We start from the raw sequence: 22851 nt of genomic DNA on the forward strand, positions 1-22851 counted from the left end.
CACTTTGATTGTTGGAGTCTTTAACAAATGCAAATCTCTGGTTTTTGACTTCACATAATTACTGTTGTAAGGCACAAAAAATAAGAGGAAAGGAAGCACACAAGTCCCTAATTTTCTTGGATTAGATCAGAAACATCCAAATATGATCAACTCTCAGTATGAGTCAACAGTAACATCATCAAATTCGAGAAAGCTATAGTCATTTTGTTCATCTCTGGCAATCAATGGAAGTGCAGCCAGCTTCCACTCCATCATGATAATATCAACATACATTGATAAGCCATTCTTCCAAAAATATGTGCGGTGTGAACAAGTAGAAAAATACAGTGTTTGATAACTTCTCAGAAACACTTGATCATTTTACATCAATTCTGATTCTGTGTGGACTCAAGAATTTTCTAGAGAGAAAGGTTATCAGCATATGATGAGGACCATCACACTGTTACACACAGCTTGATTCCAAACAGAACATGATCAAAGTTCTTTCATGATCTTTTCAGCCTCACTTTCTGGAAAAAATTTGCCAAGGAACTCCTCGAAATGAGTCGAATAAACCTTGGGATTGACTGCTAAAATCACCGGGGAGTCTGATTGGAGAGACCTGAAAACATGTTCCACATGCTTAAGCTTGCTGTGCCCTTGAAGAATATTGACTATTCCGAGATACAGGATAACGTTGTTGGGCGACTGCTTCCTGGGGTGGCAAAGTGATGCTAAATTGCCTTCTTTTCTCTGTGTGTTGACTACACGAGCTGTCATTCGGATGCCAATTTCACTTGCAAATCTGAAATAATTAATTTGTTTTTAGAGCAAGTGAAAGAGAAAAAAAAAAAGGAAATTAAAAAAAAGATCAGTTCAGAACTATCACCCCAAAATCCAAAGATGTGTTGATGCTTAAATGTACAAAGATGAAAAATTACAAACCAAAAACTATAATTACAATATGCCAGAACTACAAACCAAAAACTATTAGGATATTTCTGAGCATAAAAAATGTGGAGATATTTACTCTATAGGGCAGGATGACCCTGAATTATCATCGGTAGTCATATCTTCGGCTGGATCACACTGGGTTGCGTCTGGACCATCTGAAGTTTTCTTCTCGGTATCATCTGAACCTGCACAATATATCCATTGCATGTCTTTGGATCAATAGTTATCATCTTGAAGTGTGATAGGGATTGCTCAGAGTGTCGAAAAATGACATTGTTATACATATAAACAATTTCAAGGAGAGATTTCTTTCTCCGCATACGACGCATTTATCACACAAACTTAATTCTTGACATAAAAAAGAAAATACAGGGAAATGAGTAGCTTGAAACTGATTTACCAGCTGCTGAATTAGTGATATATGAAAGCTGCATCATTATGTCTTCCTTCTAAAATAACAACAAACTTTCCAATTGCAACTCTAGCTAGCACCTAAATTTCAAACAGACAATGACTCTTACAGATACTTAGTTTCATCTTTTGACTATATATATATATATATATATATATATATAGTCACACACACCTTAAGGAGTTGAAGCATCGCATGTAAAACTAAAACTCAGTACTTACAGAAAGCTAGGATGCAAAATGACAAATCAGATAAGTTGGGTTCTAGGAGAGAGCTTGGATGGTGCTTTAGAAATCTAAATGTGGGACTCGTGCATTTATTTGAATGTGGTCTTGTGTGTTCGTTACTTGCAGCCTCACCCAACATTTCCTATTGAATCTTCATACAGATGATTATTGTTATGCCCACAAGTCATCCAATCTGTTATGCTACAGTGATATCCGCTAATCTTTACAGGGTTGTGGCCACCCTACTTGATGAGGTCATATTTAGATTGGAAAGTTGGAAAAACAATTCCTTACAAAAAGACAAAACCACTCCTCTTCAGGAATGATTTTGGGTCCATAGTTTCTCATAGGTCAAAGTGTTTGCACTGATAATAGCTAATTATACACAACAACAATAACAACAAAACGTAAATCCCAATTATTTGGGGTCAGCTACATAAATCTTTTGTCGTTATTGAGATATGTAAAACACTATATGTTTGGTTAATTTTAGAATATTTAAATTTTTATTTATAATTTTTATTAAGATCTCTTTAGATTTTTCCCTGTCTCTTCTTTTACCACTAATATTAATCAAGAACACACCAAGGCCATCAACCCACCTAAAGAGTGCAATAAGCCCCCTAGAGTAAAGGAGGCACATTAGGTGCTAAGTGCATATCAAGATTCTCATATTCTTTGCCAGGCAGTTTGGTTTAACTGAAGCATGATGACTTTTTCCAATCTTGTTTAAGAAGGTTCACTCACTGATTAACTAAAACCATAAAATTTCCTTGAGAAAATAAAAATATGCCTAAAGATTTACCTACGCGTACTTCACATCAGACTATAGGACTAATAGAATATGCAATCTAGTCATTAGAAGACCCAACAAATGCCATACTTTTTTACCTTCTTTATGCGTAGTGGTATAGTGGCCTTGAAAAACAGCTTCAAATGGTGCGGAGCAGACATGCATGCCTAGCAAGAGACTGTACTCAGTAACGCCTACTTCTTTCAAAAAGCTGCAGTCATGCTTTATTTGCCTGCCCCAGAAAGAAATTAACTTTGGAAAGCAAAACAAAAGACAACACATGATAATATCATGAAATCTTAATATTCCTTCATTCAGTTCAAATTAACAGTAATTGCAGGGCTATTCTAAATTATCTAATTGTGCGCTTACCACCTTCATAAATGATATAATCATATAACAGGTTTCTAGCAGTACTTTGGATATGGCATTTTAAGTTTGCTTTGGAGATGACCTAAGCAATACCACACAAGGGGTTCTCTCACAATGTAATAAGTAAGATGAGCTTCAGTTATGTAAACACAGAAATCCTATTCATATGGTTTAGTTCTCTCCATATTACCCTCAATCTCTTTCCATATCTTTGGAACTTCTACTAAAAATTTGATTCTTAAAACAAATAATTTTGTTATTGACTTTTGATATTTGAACTCAATCACCATTTCCTCTGATTCTGATCCTTTAAAGAGCATAACTGGTTGTAGCACAGGGGTATGAGGACAGATAAATATACTGAAGCAGCAAGGACCTGAGGATTGAGTGTTTTGCAAGTGTTGAGGACCTAATCCCTCAGAGTCTTCAAGGAGGCTCTTGCAGTGTCTCCTAATCGTCTGCCCATTAACCTTTAGTGCCTAGTTAGTACTTGGCTCAAAAAACTAAAATAGGAATTAGATGTGGGGATCTGAATTAACAAGTATGAGAAGAAACAAAAGTTTGTGAGCAGAGGATACATAAGAATAAAGGTTTCTAAGATCAGTATAGATCTCTCTGTTAACATACTGCGACACAAACAAAAGGATTCATGGCTCAGATAAATCATGAACATCAATGTTTTTCACATGCAAACTGAAAGTATGAAAAAGAATGGCTGAATGCACGATTATTAAAAATAAATAAATTTAGTATTCTAATTAGCAAGTAGAATTTATCAGATAAGGAAAATAAACTAACTACATGAGTTTCAACTTGTTCAAAGGTTGAAGATCTTGGTATAACCTCTTTTAAATCATTGAAAAAACAAGCAAAGAAAAAAATACAAAGGAAAACATTGTTGTAAAGAGCAATAATACCCAAGATACCTACCTTAGAAGTTGGTGCCTAACTGCTGCATGGAGGTGAAAAGCAACATTAAGATCTTCCTCAGCTCCTGCTTTGCTAACAAGGCGACCTTGAGGTGAAATTCCAAGGTTAAATTTCTTATGAATGCTTATATCTGACCGAAGAATATTTCCAACTACGACGAAGCGAACCTGTTTATAGTAATGTGTCATAACCCACCATAATAGGTAAGATACCATCTCAAAATTTGCAAAGAAACAACTAATCATGTTATTTATTACAGGTAAAGCAGAAGTTATAAGCAAATTAGACATGTCATGCTACCTTTTTTCCACCTTGTGGCTTCACAACATATAGCCCATAAAACTTTGGTAGCAAAGACCTCCTGTATTTCTTCAGATGGTGATAATATTTTGGTAGTATTTCTAATAAAACCTGAAAGAATGAGGAATATAAGCTTGCTGTTTGCAGCGGCAAAAACTTTTAATGCCTATGGAATAAACCTCAACATAAACTAAATGTTATTTATCCCACAGAAAATAGTGGCCACACATGCACATTAAGAGAAAATGTCAAATAGTTTCAGTTAGTTACCTATTTTTAAAACTGATTCAGACAGAAACTAGATATACTAAATCTGTCTGGAAAATTACACCCAAGCAAATTTGTGTCAAATAGGATAATGTTGTTTTTATTGTTTGTCTTGGTGCAGGCCACCAATTTCTACCATAACGTTGGAGTATTTACCATTTATTTCAACAAATTTCATAATCATGATAAGGTTAAATGTTGACTCAAACAGATAAAGCAAAAGATTAATAAACTACTGATACATATGAGGCAGTAGTGCAGTACCTTCATCTCAGATTTGCTTAGGATCTTTATTATAAATCGATCATCATGCTGTAAACAAAGAGAGGTAGCCTTTTCAGGTGAAACAAGGAACTTTAAGGTTTCATGTCCACGTATTGAGTCCGTGTAGTCATCATTATCAATTTCCCCAAACTCTTGAAGTTTCCTGAAGATTGAAGCAAATAAAAAAAGGTTAAGTTAAATAATCTAAGTGGTTACATACAAACAAAATGTTCCAAAATCTACTAAAAGAACAGGTATAGTACTAAAGCGATATTGTGTACTTGTTATAGTTTAGATTGTCAATGTTAAAGTAATTCTTTCCTTCTGTCACAACACAAAAATACTCAATAGAACTAATATTTTGTTCTGAGGAGGTGATGGAGGATATTACAGCTTGTAGACCCTCATCTGCAACAAATTCCCAATACAAATAAAGATAAAAGTTCCAAAATAGATCTATTTTACACCTATCTAGAGCCTAATAGGACAATCTTAAAAAACTATTCCAGTATTCCTTTGCAATTTAATAATAAAGCTCATTTATATAGAATATACTACTAACTCAATAGGAAATGAGTATATTAGTTAACAATCTGTAAAAAGAGAAGCAATTTGTAAAGTAAGTACGAACCTGAAAACTGCAGGACGATAATCTACCCACTCAAACTTGGCATTTGTTGTGTGAGAACCAATAGAACATTGCAAGGAAAAATTTGAAGTGGAAACAAAATCAAGATCAGAAGGTTCCCACTCTCCGAGTGCTGGTTTTTCCTCCATTTCTGCCTGCATGTTAATAACCTTTGCATAAGGATAACATGCCCAATAAACCATCACTTATCTTATAAATAACTAATTCAATGAAAAAATGTACTATTACATGCTCCATCAAATACAAGAAGTAAAAAAGTCGTAAGAAAGTAGGCAGAGAGTAGCATCATCTTAAGCTATTCAGTGAAATCGCAAGGATATGATTGCGTTCACTTGATTTTGGAAATTACATAGCGGTAAAAGGCAAGATTCTTTCTTTGTCCAAACAGTTTTGGGCATAACTAATCATGTTTCAACTGGCACATGTGATGTGAATGCGTTGATACAATTAGGACACAGGCGTAGGCACATAATTGACAGAAGCTCCACACACAATGAAGCTCATCGTGCGATCACTGAGCACTCAAAACCCGTTCATCCAGAGCTTACATGAAGATATAAAAATCTTAGTATACACAACATTTATCACAACAATAGATTACGCACCAACTTTACTAACCTTCCAAGCCAAGCAAGATCTCAATAGAAGCTCTCGATTACGTCACGTATCAGTCTGACAAAATGTCAAGAGAATAGAGATATAGTAAGCACAGCAAGAATCCAGAAAAAGACAACAATGAACGTGCTGATAAGCCGGTCACAGACATAAAACTCACCCCACACGAATCATCAGGTTGAGACACATCAAGATTCAATTTGTAAGCAGAAATATGAAATCTTGAAACACAGGAGGATAAAGAAGAGCAAACGCATCAACGATTGGAGGAGAGAGAGGTGACGGTTACGTACCGGTGACCTCCTCTGACGCCGCGAGAGCCACCGGGATGTGGGAAGACGCGGAGTTGATGGGGGCATTAGAAGATGGGAGGCAAACGGGACTGAACCCAACGGGGGTTGGGAACAGCGTGGAGATGGTTTTAGGGCACCGGCGAACGGCTTCGAACGCCAAGAATAGGCGTCGCGGCCACCAGTGAAAGAGAGGGAAAGAGGACGAATGCGCGACCGAATAGGGGCAAAGGATCAGAACTTGATGAAATGCGACAACAGCCCGACTTTTAAAGCATGTTTGGTGATACGGTTTCAGTTGGTTTGATTTCAATTAAAATATCACGATTTAGTAGTTGATGGGAAAATATTCTCAAGTAAAAATCACCGGAGAGAAAGCAAAGATCCGATCAACCATCAGAGGTCACTCTTATTGACTAATTCATAATATTTTCCCATCAACTTCTAATTTGTTATAATTCAAAATATTAATTTAAAATAATAATTCAAGAAATATTATGAAAAACGATGGGAGAAAGGATATTATGTTGAAACATTTCATAGATTAATTTGTTATAAAAGATTACTTACGGTATGATAATCGAGATCAATTATTATTTATTAAAATTATTTATTTTTATTAATTATTGACTTGAGTTTCGAAGGAATCACGTCGAAAATCTCATTTGATCTTAGTTTTCGTGAGACAAGCATCTAAGTCCATATTAGCCATGGAGCAATTGTTTGAGTCTTGTTTCAATCGTATAAAAATTTTTCATGTATATAATCTCGAATCGAATCGTTGAAGAAGGTATCATCCATTTCATCGAAGACACGTTATACTAATTTTTTTTAATAATTTCAATTAGTTTATTAATTATTCTTTTATAATTTTCTTAATGTTAGACCAAACTGACCGGTTATTTAAAATTAATACCAGATTGAAATACAAATAAATAGATTAATCATTTTAAGGAAGTTTGAAAATTATAAGGAAATTCTAAGCTCGGAAGGATTATGTTAGATTACTGATAGATAATTGGCATATTACAGTTTTATTGTGTTTGTTGAATTACAAAGAAGTTTCTAACCTACTTAATAAGGGTAAGAATTTAAGAAATACATGGAATGGACATTCATTCTCTCTCTCTCTCTCTCTCTCTCTCTCTCTCTCTCTCTCTCTCTCTCTCTCTTCCCAGCTGCTTTCTTACTAACTTTTTCTCTAGCAAATAAAAAAAATCTTCTGTCATCAGTTTCACACTTGGAAAAGGGTGAATAATAGCAAAATCAAACCCTGTATGCAGCAGTTATGACCATTTCCTAAATGGGAAGAAGAAAAAAAATGATCCATGATATCAATGGAATAATATAAATAGGGAAGCAAACTATTATAAACTATTTCAAAGCATCTTACAAGTGCCTTTTATAAGGAAATCACCATCAGTTTTATTGCTTGTTCCTTCATCAAGAGTTCACTTGTAGCAGACAATAGGATCAATTGTACTAAGAACAACAGTCCCAATTTTAACTTCTTCCTCACATCTAAAAATGTGTTTTCCATTTCATCCCCAGGGTTAAAAGAAGATGATGCACATGTATCATCAACATCAGTTTCAACTTGCAGTTCAACAGGAAAAGATTGAGGAGTTGGAACAATTGAACAGGATAATGCATACCTTATTCTATGTCATATAATATCACTGTGCACATGCACAATCACAAGAACAGATCTTTCATGTGCCCATAATCTGACTGAAGAAACTACCAGCCCTCTTTGAAAGCAGATTTTGCAAGGCATTACTGAATCCATTCTGGAACAAAATGATGAAAACATTTATGATTTATATAAGAAAATTGGTTCAATTGGAAAAAAAAAAATTCAACCCCTTCCGCATTAAGGAATACGCTAACTTTTATTTTTTCTAGGATTTTATCAACACCTGTTTATTTTGTGGCTACATTCGGTTAAATTATATGGAACAATAATTTCATGAAAACTGCATTACAACTGACTGTACAACTATACAAGAATCTGATACCAACAATTTATACATAGGCTAACTCCCAAATGTCAGTTGGCAAAACTCCATAAGTATTTTGGGAAGCAGAAACTTCTGTCAGTCCTTTTCGGCACATCTGGATGCAACTAGATAAAATGCCAAGTAGCATTTGATCCATGAGAGTCTCAACATAAATTTCAAGCAAGAAAAGCCACTTGATAGTGATGTCTCAAAATAAGTGGGCTTTGGAGTGGATGGACAGCCAAGCAACTGAATCAGCTCCTCCACTGGCAGTACCTGAAACTTGGTCGGTGTATTAAGAGCAACATTGTCTACACGATGCTCATAGATCTTTCCATTCTTGTCAAGTTTGTACTCTGAGGTTCCATCAAAGCGGCCATGACTCTCCCAAGGCACTCGGGGAATGCCATGAACAATCCAACGGATCATGATAACATTCTCCACAGGCTGCCATATGCTCACAATGTTAATCCATATGGCCCGAAAGAAAATGCGGCCACTAAGTCTTAGTGCCCAAAAAATCCTTTTATAATTGTCAATACCAGCAAACGTGTTGAGAGGATCTTTGAAGACAATATCATCCCTGGATGATAACAAAAGAAATATGTTAACCAGAACTAACTAATAGCTCTAAAACTCATTACACTGACAGTAATATAAACTATTCAACCAATTAAAAGTGAGAAGATCATGGTGAATCAGCAACGCCAGACACAGTGAGTACCAGTCACAGGACATATCTTTACAACTATAACTGAGAATTTAGAGCGGAACAAGTAATAACTTCTGGAATGTTTTCATAAGGTACATGATGTAAGTATCGTCTACCTTAAAACAACCTGTTCTAATGAATTACTTGAACATTTCTAATATTTCAAATTATTTTCAACAAAAGTTCAATCTTAAGAATGAGACTGATCTAGGTAATATAGAACTGTTTACCTTGAGAGTTTGATGAAGTTTGTGGTACTTAAACCAAAATCATTCATTTCCTTGGCGAGTGGCAACAACCATGCAAATGGGAGGATATGTAGAGGTAACTAAAGGGCCCGTGTGGAACTCCCATGTGGAGCCATCAATACCTCCATCGAGGCAGCCAGGTAAAATGTGTAAGCCAAAAAGTAGGAAAAGTATTTTCTATCTAACAAACCCTGTAAAGTTTCATAAGTATTCAAGGTTCTTTATCAGCTCTTTACATTTATAGATAAACCAGCAGCTAAAATTTATAGATTTAGATGTTGAAAAACTTTATATCAAGTCATGATAGTTTGTGGGGACCTCACAGCAAATAGGATTTAGAAGAAGGAAGCATAACATTAGGGAGAGTCATATATGCTATTATAGCTTGTCCTCATTGTCTAAACACATTTTTGAGTTCTACGCACAACAGCTTAGTAAGGAATCATAAGAGTGACCACTCTACCTACCTAAAGAAAGGGATGGAGAAACAAAATAAAGAACAAAGAGAGAATAAGCTGATTCACCTGCTGCCAATTTGCACCAATCAATTACTTGGCTAAAAGTCGAGAGAAATCTTCATTTCTATTTATATGTTAGCTTGATGACTCATTTTGGTTAGATCTAGCTATTGGACCAAGTACCAAGATTTGCAACATTCAGATCCAATTTAAAAACAACCATGGAAATTACGATCTGGACTGGCAGAATTTGATAGCGACACTGGCCTTTTACGAAAGAAAAAAACAACCTAAAGTGATTAGAACATTTCAGGATTGGCCGAAATGGGCCCAAATTTAAATAGGATCAACTAGGCCCATTGATGACTAAAACCCCACTGAAATCCATTGGAACTAGTTGGATTCAGTCGAAATTGGATGAGGCTGATCAAGTCCTGGCCAAGTCATGACAGCTAGTCCTCTGTAAAAGTAGGTTTGGAGGGAGCCTCATTAATATGATTCACAGCGATCAATCATGAAAAACCATATTAAGTGTGGTGGGTGTGATCAAACGTGGATATCTCTAGACAATGTGGGAAATGCTAAGCCTTATTTTTTATCTACCCTTTTCATGAGCTACTGATGTACATGATGAATTAAGTTTGGCTCGTCGGATAGTTCCCATCTTATGCGGAAGAGCTTCAACAGATAGAAAATCGATGAAACGACCCCATATCCTGTTCCACAACTGTTCGTTTATCTTTCTGCTGACAGGCAAATAGGTTGCATGGTATCGCATCAATGGTTCTAAGGACTTGTAGGCTTTTGGAGCATAGGCCGATAGAATCACTAGAAACACAAATCTAACTGTGATTTTGTTATTTTAGGCACATCTAATGCATATGAAGATTTCGGGAATTCAAGTCCTACAGGGAGAGGAAGGTCATACCTATGATCCAGTGGAATTTTGGAACCAAGAATGACATGTTTAGATTTGCTAGGTGGGACCAGTCCAAATTTGTGCCGAGATGGGTTTGGCTGATCAGCCATGTTCAGTGTAGTACTCTTGTAGTCATGCCTTAATTTGATTTGTCGGTCGAATGAATCCTACTTATCTAAGAAGATGTCTTAGGTTAGGAATCATATAATCATAACCCATTCCCTATTTTCCTTGTAGGTGCTATTTTGGAACAGTTCTTTGGTCCATGCCATTATGACAGTGTAAGTTGTGGAAGAATAGACACAGAATTCTACTACTGTTTCCAGAGGTACCCTATTGTAAGATATGGGGTTTTCTTTTTTTAATCTTTTCTCATGCTCTCCTCTTTTCTTGATATGGGTTTCATGATGGGGTTTCACATGGTAGACCTAAGACAAGTGATTTAACTTTTTTTAATTTTTATAAGCTAGTTTCATAATTATGCCTTAAATCATGAAAGATCCCATCCCTGTATTTTCTCGACAGTATAGCTATTGGAATTCCATGCACATTTTGCCCATTCCTAGTTCCATCGTGGTCGACACTTGTAATATCCAGTTCTGCCTAAACCAAAAACAGCAGTGGCAACCACACAGATTGTGGCTATGCCAAAAAAACCATAAGATTCAGTGATATCTCCTCAAGGGATGACTTTTGGTTTTCCATGTCCCCATTAATCTCTCCACGCTACTTATATGGGCAAAAATCTGGGGTTGGTGGTAGTAAAATGAAAGCAAGCCGCCAGACAGCTCCGATCAAACTTGTACAAATTCTCATCTAAGGCTGTTAAATGTCCACAGAAATTAGGTTCTCTAAACCTAAAAGGATGAACTTTTCCGTGAAATTTCCAGCTGGATTCGAATATTGTTTAAAAGGTCAAGCGAAATCTTGATATAATTACCAATAAAAGCCACGAAACAAGCGGAATCACGAACCTAAATATGTCAAAGTTGGGTTCACGCTGGAAGGTATCAGGAAAATCCTCTCGCAAGGTCCGAATCGCGTATCCCATGTTGACATAGTAGCTATGCCTCTCGTCGCCGTCGTCCATCTGCTGCTGCGGCGTCACAGAGGGGGACGGGGGAGAAGCAGACGAAGCGCCGGAAATTAGAGGGACGGAGAGGAGAGGGGGAGGGAGCAGGCCCCTCTCCCGCAATGGATCGGACACCCTAATCACCCTCTCCTTAGCCTCGTCCTTGACCTCGCCACGGGCGCAAACGCTTCGTCGCGGTGTCCTGCCGGGATCGGGGCTGCTGCTGCTCGTCCGCCTGGGGAGTGGGGCTTTGGCCGCCGGGAGTGAGGTGGCGTCGGTGAGAGGGAGGAGGAACGCCATGGGAGAAATGGGGCGAAAAAGGAACCTCCTTCCTATCCGAGAGAGATATATTGGGGATGGGGATGAATAAAGCAAAGCAAAGCAAAGATTGGTCTCATCATTACATAAGGCGGTGAATAGGAGGATCACCAGTTGAAATATCAGCTCTGGTGGGGACCAGTGTGGGTCCCACTTTTGATTCTGAAAAAGAAGGGTAAAATAAAATTAGCACCTAATTTTTCAAAACTTTTGAGTTTATATATATATATATATATATATATATATATATATATATATATATATATATAAACTTTATCCTTTTTGTTTGATTTTAGTATCTACTAAGTGGTAGAAAAAAATATATTATCTGAAATTATACATTAAGAGAGGATTAAGATTGCTAAGAGTTATTTAATTAATTATTTTTTTGATATATTAAGATCAAATCAGATGAACAAATCTGGAGTTTGGGGGAAAAAAATAATTGACTCAATTTTGACTTTTCAATAGGTCAAAATCACAGTTTGTAAGTTGAAAATTAATGTTCTTATTTTCGATTAAAATAATGTCCTTATGGCAACGGGTCAAACTTTTCATTTGAGTTTGACATTAACATTGGAGAGATTGGGTCAAAAGTGATGAGGCAAATTGTCAACTCAAATCACTTTCTTTTATTTGCCTTGGAAAAGAAAGATTAAGCATCACTTTCCAAACGCCCATTTCATGTGGCATCAACTTTTACGTTTCATGACAAAACTAAACCCACATTTAGATGACAATGATAGGAAAGAGGCAAAATGTGGATAGGCCAAAGAACAGTGTGCACCGGTGAGTCTATTTGAGAATATATTTAAAATGTGTATCGAGGATCAATATATATTTTAAATGTAAATTAATATTTAATATTTTTTAAAAAATTATATTTGATTTTTTAAATAAATATCGTATTAAAAATGCTCAAATACCCAAATTAATATTTCAATATTGACGGCATGTTAATATAATTTTTTTTTAAAATTTTAAAATATTCTATGATATTATTTGAAATGGTAAGTTTATCAAAATAATTTAATAAAAAATTAACATGATTTATTTTTTTATAAAATAAAATTTTATTTATTTTTTAAAAGTTTTTTATTTTTATTTTACTTATTAATTTAAATAAGTAATTATAATTTTTAATGCATATAAAAAATTAAAATGATAAATTTTAGCAAAAAAAATATTAATAGACATTTGAAATATAATTTTATCAAATAACAGTTACATCAATATGTATTTTAAATATAAATTAATATTTTTTTTTAAATCATACTTGATTATCTAAATATCGTGTTAAAAATGTTCAAATGTTACTACTAACTTAGGATATATATATATTTTTTATTTTTTAATATTCTATGATATTATTTAAAATTATAAGCTTATCAAAATAATTTAATAAAATTAACATGATTTATATTTTTATAAAATAAAAATATATTTCTTTTTAAAATTTATTTTTATTTTTATATAAAATATTTTTTATAAGATTTCATTTTATTTATTTTTTTACTTATTAATTAAAATAAGTAATTATAATTTTAAATAAATATAAAAAATTAAAAGGATAAATTTAGCAAAAAAAATATTAATAGACATTTGAAATATAATTTTATCAAATAACAATTACCACGGATACACATATAAAATGTAATTTACATCTATTGCTTATCAAACACTAAAAGTATTATTATGTAACTACATAGTATTTTCGAATACAACCTCAGCATCAAAATAATCAATTGAGGTAAGAGAGATGAATTCATTAACTCACACACACACACACATTTTTCTCCATTCTTAAATTATTATTTCATTATTTTCTTTGCATCAAATAATCTTTGACTTAAACAGAAAAGAAGAAAAACTCGAAAAATTTACAAATTTATTTTCAAGGAAAAAAATTCAATCAAACTAAAACTATCATATGAGATTAAAAAAGTTTAACCTCTAAGTAAGTTTATTAAAAAATATATATATATTAAAAGTTCCTTCTTAATTTCTTTTTCCTAGTGATGTAAATTATTTTTTAATCGATTAACACGTTTTATTTTATTGATAATCTTCATGGTGTAGTCATGGAAAAAGAGGACTGATATATTAAGAATATAAATATATTAAATCATATATTATATAATTACTCAATATTTTAGATGTATTGAAAATATAAAATGATATCAAACTTATTCAGGTCGCTATTATTATTAATTCAAAATTTACATATTTGATTGAGTATTGAAAAAAAAATCTAAATTAATTGAAAAATACAAAAAATCTTACAACTCATATTACATAATGAATAGAAAGAAAATTGGAGAGAAGATTGCGTGTGAATAATTCTTTCCTAATAAATTTCTCAGGAAAACTGTGGAGATATGATGCCGTCTTTCTCCCTTTCGTCTCCTGTCTGCTCTGTGCGGCCTATAGGACGGACAGCGGAGGAGGCATCAGCTCCCACCGGCTGCCTTCGCCGTGTTGTTGCTGTTAGGAAGTCACCGCGGCTGAAGGAACTACTGGTCTCTCAGGTCCCCACAATCGAACTCCCCCGCCTCGGCAGCCGCAGTGGGAGCGGCGGCGCCCATGAAGAGCAGGTCGTCCTCGCCCATGATCTCCATGTCCTTCACCAGAAGGATTCCCTCGTCTTCGTCCTCCTCCTCGTCCTCGTCCTCCTTCTCATGCGGCCATGTCTGGAGGAGCTCGTCCTCCATGGAGGCCGTGAGGGGGGTCGTGGGGGAGAGACCCGCCGCAGCGGAGGAGGACGGAGGGCTGGAGGATGGGTTGCCGGGGGCAGGGTGGCCAACTCCGCGGGAAGGGGAAGGGAACTTGTGGCGGGTGCTGCCGGCGAGGGCGTTGCGGTGGGTGGGCACCGGGTGGTTGTGCTCCGCGGTGTAGGTGATGATGAACATGGCCGGGTCCGCCCGGCTGCGCTCCACCTGCTTGCGGGCGAGGCAAGCCTTTGAGCTGCTACACCTGTAGTATCCCCTGCATCCCGACACCAACAGAGAACTCACCAAGCTCAGAGAGAGAGAGAGAGAGAGAGAGAGAGAGAGCGAGAGAGAGGGGGGGTTAGCTTACCGAGGATAAGGAGAGCCTTTGATGGGTTTCTGGCCGTACTTCCGCCACGCCCACGTATCGGAGGAGAGCCCGTCGGACGGGACGTGGCACACCACCTTCTGCTGCTGCTTCTTCCTGGAATCGCCCAATTAATATCCAATTCTTAGATCAAAGCTTCCTCTTCAAATCTGAACTACACCGCGGAGAGGCACCGCTTCCTCTTACCGTCGTTTGGAGCGTGGAGTCTGGGAAAAAGGTCGGTGAGCATCCTTGGACGGCCTCGCAGCAGCGTCGGCAAGGGAAGGAGACGGACTCCACCTCGACTGTTGCTGCTGCTGGACTTGGGGGACGCAGGGCTCGTAAAGCTCCTCCAGCTCTTTAAGGCCATCCCGGCCGAGGAACAGACGCTGGAAACCCACAAAGGGGGCACCTTTATCAGCTCCCACCGCCGCTGCCTCCTGCAGCTCCACCTCGAGCGGCACCATCGGCGCGGCCTTCGTCCCCGACGGCCGGCAGCTCCGCACTACCGCGCCCAGATCCCAGTCGTCATCAGCCATCCCCAGCGACAGCAACCACATGGCTCAGATACACTTCCTCGGGATTCCGAGCTCGAGCTCCGCTTATTAAGCCCATGCTCCCCGCGTGGAAAGCGAGACGGAGGCGTTGACCAACGGAAGGAGGAGGTCGGAAAGGGGGCTCGGAGACAGACGATCCAGCGGCGCTGACTTTCTCTCCTCGGCTACACGATGGAGAGCAAACGTGGAAAGAAGCCGTCAAGGGCCATTTTGGTGGGAGCCCCTTCTCTCGAAACTGCTAAAAACCAGGGTCGTTTTTGGAAAAGCCATCAGTTGACTTCTGCCAAAGGTCAACGAGTGAGAACAAGAAAATAGAAAGAGAAACAAATAAATCATATAAAAAAAATGTATACATATTTGCATGGATAAAATAATATCCTAAGTTAAATTAGAGGTATTTAAATATGGGTGATTGAACTTAGTTGAAGTTTCTGCTGTAACTCTTTAAATCCCTACGTGAGAGAAGATTTGGGGGGTATGAGATTGATTCTAAGGATATTAAAGTAGTTAAGGTAAATATTGTAGTATATTTAGACAAAATTAGACCCACTAAGATTACTTCAATTAGCTTGGATTTGTTACCATATCACAACATCAACCGAAGACCACGAGAATTTGAATACAAGGAAGGAAAGTGCATGTGAATTGCATAGAATTCTAATGGCGAGAAGTCAATGGTTATCATTTCTCCGTTGATTTAGTATTGATGGGCGTTGACATTGAGAACTATGAGTGTGGGAGAGAGTTGGAGAAGTAATCAAAAGCAGAAGAAAGACGAAGGGGAGTAAAACATATCCTCTATTTACTTACATATAGTAAATTTTATATATAGTGTACGAGTCTCATATATATTTAATTATAATTAGTATATCAATAGAAATATAAATAATATTTATATATTACGTATTCATGTTTTCGATTCTTAAGATTAAAATATATATTTTTCAAAAATATCCTTCTCGGTGTTCTATAAAATATTGATTTAAACACATATAATTATTAAGATGAATATGAGGTTAAGTTATGATAATAAATATGTATATAGTGATTACAAGTGACAATTGAATTTTAATTGATTGAATCTTAAGACTTAAATGAGTTTGAACATAACTAAAATAAGGAAGTTTAAGTTTTAAATATCATGTATATACAAGATAATAAGTTATTTAGATATGGATAGAGTAATAAAAAAATTAAATATGATGCAAATCAAAGAGGAGTATTATGCTAAATGTTGAGATACATAAGGGAGATCGAAAGATGAATTTTGATCAAAAATATCATCTTTGTTCAAACCAAATTAAACTCAATTAAAGTTTTTATAATATCAAAATTATAATAGTAAAAGAAAAAAAAAACCATGAAAGGAGGCCTAATGAGATTGAATTCTAGACCTTAAAGCAACCTCTTAAATATTTTTATCTTAATTTTGATCTCATCCTCTTTTCTATAATCTTTTTTCTTATTTTTTTAGCCATTCTCTCAACTTCTCTTAGAGAGGCCATGAAATCTCAACTCTAAGGAAGATTGAGTTAATAAAAATTTAACTCTTCCCTTGCTATATCTAGGATTTTAATTTTATAAATTATAAGATGATATTTCATGCTATTTTTGAATAACTTAAACTTTAAATTTATCTTTGATTATTGAATATATCTTGCATGATTCTGTTATAGTTCTACTAATATGACTTTAATATAAGGTATTTAGAATATTTTAATTTTTTAAAAAGAATTATATTTGAGCTAAATTAGTCTCCTTAGGGATATAATTAAACTCTAACATTTTGATATGTTTTAAAAAGTAAGTTTTCTTTTGTAAAATTTAAAATTGAGTGAATGCTATCTTTATACACAAAGATATAAGGTTTATAAATTTATATAATATTAACCCAATTTCAATATAATAGAATAGGCATTGTAGTTGAATTAGAAGAGTAGTTTAGCCTCCATATGATTCTTTTTTATGCTAAATTTTGGTATATATTTAGTTTTATATATCTCATAGTATTTTATAAAATTTTATGATAATTCAATATCATTTGGTCAACTAGAATAGTAAAGTAAAATTTCTTCACTAATTGAATATACTAATTAGTTCATTTGATTTTAAAGTGAATTGTTGAAAAATTGGTGGAGGAATCCAGATACTTTTTAGGGTTAGTACAGTTTATTTCATAAGAGATTTTATCATTAAATTATTATAATAAATTATTATAAATCGATAATTCAAGGGATAAGGTTCTTAATTATTATAAATCGATGATAGATGCATCATTTCTTAGCACACTTGATTAATAAACAACGTAGTCTTTTATTGGCATCATCATTTTTGAATTCAATCAAATAAATATAAGTTAAATTCATTGTAAAATATGTTACAACATATAATGTGAGAGTGCATAGATATATTATGATATACAATACACGTATATGTTATGATATATAGTGTAGGAGCATACATATATATTATGACATATTATATATATATATATATATTATGACGTGTGATATACAAATGTACATATGTATTATGACATGTGGTATGAGCATGCACATATGACGTGCAGTATAGAAGTTAAAATTTTTTTATGTTTTTTATATGTGCATATAAGCATTTCAAATTATTTTGATGCAGAATTTTATATCCTTATTATACATTTACAATGTTGTAAGATTATACTTCGTGAAGAAGCCGTAAGATAAGATATTTATAATTAAATATCTTATGTTCTTGATTTTAAAATATTATATATACAATATGATATATGCTCATTGGAATAAATCTATAAAGGCTTATACTATAGCGCTCGAGTCCACATACATTGAATTATAACTATCATGCCAATAGTACTATATATATATATATATATATATATATATATATATATATATATATATATATATATATATATATATATATATATATATATATATATATAACTCTCCTTTCATGATATAATTTTTTATATTTATGCTCATAAGTATGATAAATGATATGATCATATTTTCGACTCTTAAAATTAAAGTACATGCATTCCAAAATATATAATTTTTAAAATTCTATGAAATATTGACTGAGCATATATAAGTATTAATATTTACATTAAGTATAATATAATAAGCCAAAGTATACTAACATACTTTAATACAAGGCTAAGTTATCTTAATATATAGATAGAACAGAAATATTTATATGGAGGATCAATATTTGAGATGGATAATATTTTTAAATTTTATATATTTTAAAATATTCAATTATATGTGATGCCACGAAGATATATCAATTTTGATTACTTTTCGGATTAAATACGTCAAGTTTATAGAACTAAAATTAGGTTTTTATTTTATAAGGATCTATTTATAAATATAGATATTACAGGGATTAAACTGTAAAAGATAAAAAAAATAGAGTTTTCTTCCTCTTGCCTCTCACGCACCTCTAACTTCCCCATGAGGGAAACAGAGGTGCATCGGTGGAGGAGAGAGGAAGGAGAGGAAGAAGAGAAGTGGGAGGAAGGAGAGAAGAGAAAAGGGGAGAAAGGAAAGAAAGAAGGGGGCTGCAGCTGTGGGAGAAGAAGGGAAAGGAAGAAGAGAAAGGGAGGAAGGAGAGAAGAGAAAGGAGAATAAGGAAAGGAAGGGAAGAGAAGAGAAAGGAGAGTGAGGAAATGAAAGGAAGAAGGGAACTGCGGCTGTGGGGTAGAAGGGAAGGAAAAGAGAAGAAAGAAAGAGGGACAAAGAAGGGAGAAAGCAGAGGAGGAAAGGAAGAGATGACTACGGCTGCGGCAGTGGGAGAGAAGGGAAGGAAGGGAGAAGAAGGAGAAGGAAAGACGAGAGGAAAGAAAGAGGGGAAGAGAAGGGAGAAAGCAGAGGAGAAAAGAATGTGGAGGTTGCAGGGGAGAAGGGAAAGAGGAGAGAATGCAAGGGAGAAGGGAAGGAAGGGAGAAGAAGGAGAGGAAGAAGAAAGGAGAATGAAAGAGATGAAGAGAGGGAAAAAGGGGAGGAGGAGCTGATAAGAAGGGGGCTGCGGTTGTACGGGTTGTAGGGTCAAAACTAGAATTAGATATTTCTCTTTAATCTCTTCGTATCTTTTCATATGACAAGTAGATTGATGGATTAGGGAGATTCAGAAAAAAAAAAAAAAAATCTCTCAATTATATTTAGATGCGTATTCTTTTTAGCCCCCAAAGGTTTTATCTATTTATAGACGAGAACAGAAGGTCTAAAATAAGTTATTATGAGAGTTTCTTCCATCAAGGACCTCCCTAAGGAATCTTACTATAACATAAACTTTTTTTTAGGTCAATAATCATAAGAAGAATCCAATTATATCTATAATATATTTTATCTAATTATATAATCTAACATTCTCCCACTTGCTCATTAATTGATAAGATAAAAAATAAATAAAATAAAATATATTTAAAAATAATTTGATCCCAATTGGATTATTAAATTTTAGAAAAACTATATACATGCACGTGAATTTTTAAAAATAGACCAATAAATCTAATAAATATAATAATACTATATTAAGTTTGACTAACAATATGAGTTATAGCAGTTGTATGTCATTGGTGTCACACTTTCTTCTATGTACCACAACACTATTAACCTTTCCTAATGCAGTTCAAAATGACCCTTATAATTTGTCTTGTCAAGATAATCTTGTCATCACATTCAACCATAATATGTACATATATAATTATGAATATGATAGTAGAAATAAATAACTTTAAGTACGTAAGCAAGAATGTTAATTATAGTATCCACTAAAATATACATCACCATATCCTTTATGGGTTGCTCAGAAACTCAATCGTAAGAACACGTTCTTGCAAAATACTTTAGGCTGTAAGTCATAAGTGAATGGATCAACAATCAATATAGTGGAACTTAAGTAATTAATTAACATTGGATATTTCTGGACTCATCTTCTTTAACCATCAAGTACTTTATACCATAATGCATAGAGATGCAATAGTACTTGTCATTCTTGGAGAAGAAAACTACTGTAATGTCATAAAATATCTTCAATGACTTGACAATTGAGTCTGACTACACCAAGTGTTGAGATAAAATTTTATAGTAAAAAATTGATATATGTTTCGACATAAGCTTGAGCATAAACTTCCAATTATGTATATACAAAGAATATCTTCTTTATATGATTCTTTACAAGTCATTTTAAAGCATTTACTATTGACTAAAATTTTCTTTTTATGATTTACTCAACAAAACTGTATATTAAATCTTTTCGAGACTCAATTGATATATCCTTTCTAAGATAGTGTTCATAATCATTGAGGTCTATCATTGAATTACTCAATATTAGTAATATAAGATGTCTTATTCATATCAACCATCTTAAAACTCTTAGTGACAAATTTATTAATTTAGTATAATAAACTAAGATCACTATTGGTAAGATAAAATATTATCCATATATAAGACCAATATAATAAACATGCTTTCATTGATATAAATAATGATCAATAGTATTTGCCTTAAATCTGAAAAAGAAATAATGATATCAAGAACCTTTATATATTATTATCTTGAAGCTTATTTAAGGTCATAAATGGATTCCTAAATTTGCATACCAAATTTTATATTTCTTTTATTTTCTTTGTAAATCGTTTAGAGTAGCCTATATAAAGCTAGATCCTTAAAATAATTATTTTCATATCATTATGATATAACTTAAATTTATAATGAGTTTTTATAATGAGTTACTAATATTACGATGATTCTTAACGAGTTCATTAAAAACTAAATATCTCGTTATGGTCGATATATTCTTTATCAGTAAAACTTTTAACCACAAGTCTAACAATTATATCATTCGACATTATCTTTTGAGTTATATTTATATAATAGACTCTTTTACAAGACAATTCGATAAATTTATTAGACACCGGTTTGGTTATTAATTTTAACTCTTCTTTTATTGCATCATATTACTTTTCAGAATCATTACTTTCATGACATGTGAAAATAATGAGGGATCTATTGTGATTCCTATATCATAATATAATTCTTGTAGATATACCACATAATAATCATAAATGATAGGATTCCTTTCCCTTTGAGATATTCCCAAGGTTGTCAATTATGGTTGTTCTACAAGACCATTAACAACGATATCAATATAATGTGAGAGTTTAGTAATGCTATTTTATTGTTTACTTTTACCAAATTATTTAATAATTTGAGTAACAACAATCTCTCGAATAATAAAGGAGTATCAACTTGTATCTCCTCTATATCAAAAATGAATTTCGAGATTTTCACTCTCATCTCTCGAATAATTGTCCTTGTACTATAATTAGAGCAATAAGATATGTACCCTTTTAAACTTTTCTGAATAGATAATAAAATATTCAAAAAATAATTATTAAATCTAATTTTTTTTTACATGAGTTGAAGATCCTTATCTCTATAGGACAATCTCAAATATGTAAATATCTTAAGTTAGGTTTCCTATCATTTCATAACATAAAAGAAGTCATGTAATTTACTTACTAGGAACACCATTCAAGAAATACATAGTTGTCCTTGGAACTTCTTCTCATATTGATTTCTGTACAAAAGAATAATAATCTATCATGCTCCTAACCATATCTATAAAGGTATGATTATATCTTTCAACAATCATATTCTGCCCTAACACATCTGGTAAATCATATTAAACATATATACCTTATTTTTATAAAAATCTAGCAAATAAATTAGAATTATAATTGGGTTCTAAATATCATAAAATTTATCACCATTGTCAGATATAATAATCTTGACTTTTCTATCTAATTATCTCTCGATTTTATTTATGTAATTTCAAGAGTGTTAATGATTTAAGACTTTACATAAATTAGATATATAGAATCATATCTTAGTAGGTTATTTATATGGTAATAAAATATCTCTTTTTACTGAGACGAAAGTATAGAGTGACCCACAAATATAAGCATAATCTCAAGGAGTTTATAAAACTATATTTTATTTTAATATTTATTTATAAAACCATTATAAACTTAAGATTCATATTAATTCTGTATAGACTATTATACATAATTCAAAGGTTAATTTTTATTGAATCACAGTAAGTTTAGAACTACCAAAAGGGAAATAATATTCTAACAATTCTAGGTAAAGAACCCAAAATTTCAGAATTATAAGAACACAACATGGATCCTCAAGATCTATCAATTGAATCATCTTTAGATGTAGGTAATACATACAAACTAATATTGCTTTTGTTAGGATCGAGTTGGCACTAAGAGGAGGGATGAATTAGTACAACGGATAAAAACATCGATTTTGTAAGATATTCATTCGTTGAAAACCAATTTCGGAAAGTGCTTGACTTTAGAGTAAATGAACTAGCAATTGACTTAAAAAGTAATAGCAGTAATAAAAAGCAGAATGGAAATGAGCATAC

The 22851-nt window shown here is 33.6% G+C and overlaps 3 protein-coding genes across 3 annotated transcripts; all 3 read right to left on the reverse strand.

The window, feature by feature from the left end:
* Positions 1-241: 241 nt before the first annotated feature.
* LOC135671371 (phosphatidylinositol 4-phosphate 5-kinase 10-like) lies at positions 242-6241 on the reverse strand. Its single transcript, XM_065179445.1, has 9 exons — positions 6056-6241; positions 5766-5819; positions 5130-5281; positions 4499-4661; positions 3968-4078; positions 3668-3834; positions 2464-2597; positions 1010-1118; positions 242-784 (listed from the first exon to the last, which is right to left on the reverse strand). Exons 3-9 carry the CDS (start codon positions 5273-5275, stop codon positions 475-477), a joined length of 1140 nt encoding a protein of 379 aa, XP_065035517.1. The 5' UTR covers positions 5276-5281; positions 5766-5819; positions 6056-6241; the 3' UTR covers positions 242-474.
* A 1684-nt stretch (positions 6242-7925) lies between these two features.
* LOC135671372 (uncharacterized) lies at positions 7926-11847 on the reverse strand. Its single transcript, XM_065179447.1, has 2 exons — positions 11364-11847; positions 7926-8635 (listed from the first exon to the last, which is right to left on the reverse strand). Exons 1-2 carry the CDS (start codon positions 11759-11761, stop codon positions 8149-8151), a joined length of 885 nt encoding a protein of 294 aa, XP_065035519.1. The 5' UTR covers positions 11762-11847; the 3' UTR covers positions 7926-8148.
* A 2126-nt stretch (positions 11848-13973) lies between these two features.
* On the reverse strand, positions 13974-15725 carry LOC103999699 (probable WRKY transcription factor 27). The gene is made up of 3 exons (XM_018818703.2): positions 15062-15725; positions 14858-14971; positions 13974-14764 (listed from the first exon to the last, which is right to left on the reverse strand). Exons 1-3 carry the CDS (start codon positions 15412-15414, stop codon positions 14293-14295), a joined length of 939 nt encoding a protein of 312 aa, XP_018674248.2. The 5' UTR covers positions 15415-15725; the 3' UTR covers positions 13974-14292.
* Positions 15726-22851: the final 7126 nt, after the last annotated feature.

Source organism: Musa acuminata, unplaced genomic scaffold (genome assembly GCF_036884655.1).
Source record: "Musa acuminata AAA Group cultivar baxijiao unplaced genomic scaffold, Cavendish_Baxijiao_AAA HiC_scaffold_1139, whole genome shotgun sequence".
Lineage (NCBI taxonomy): Eukaryota > Viridiplantae > Streptophyta > Magnoliopsida > Zingiberales > Musaceae > Musa > Musa acuminata.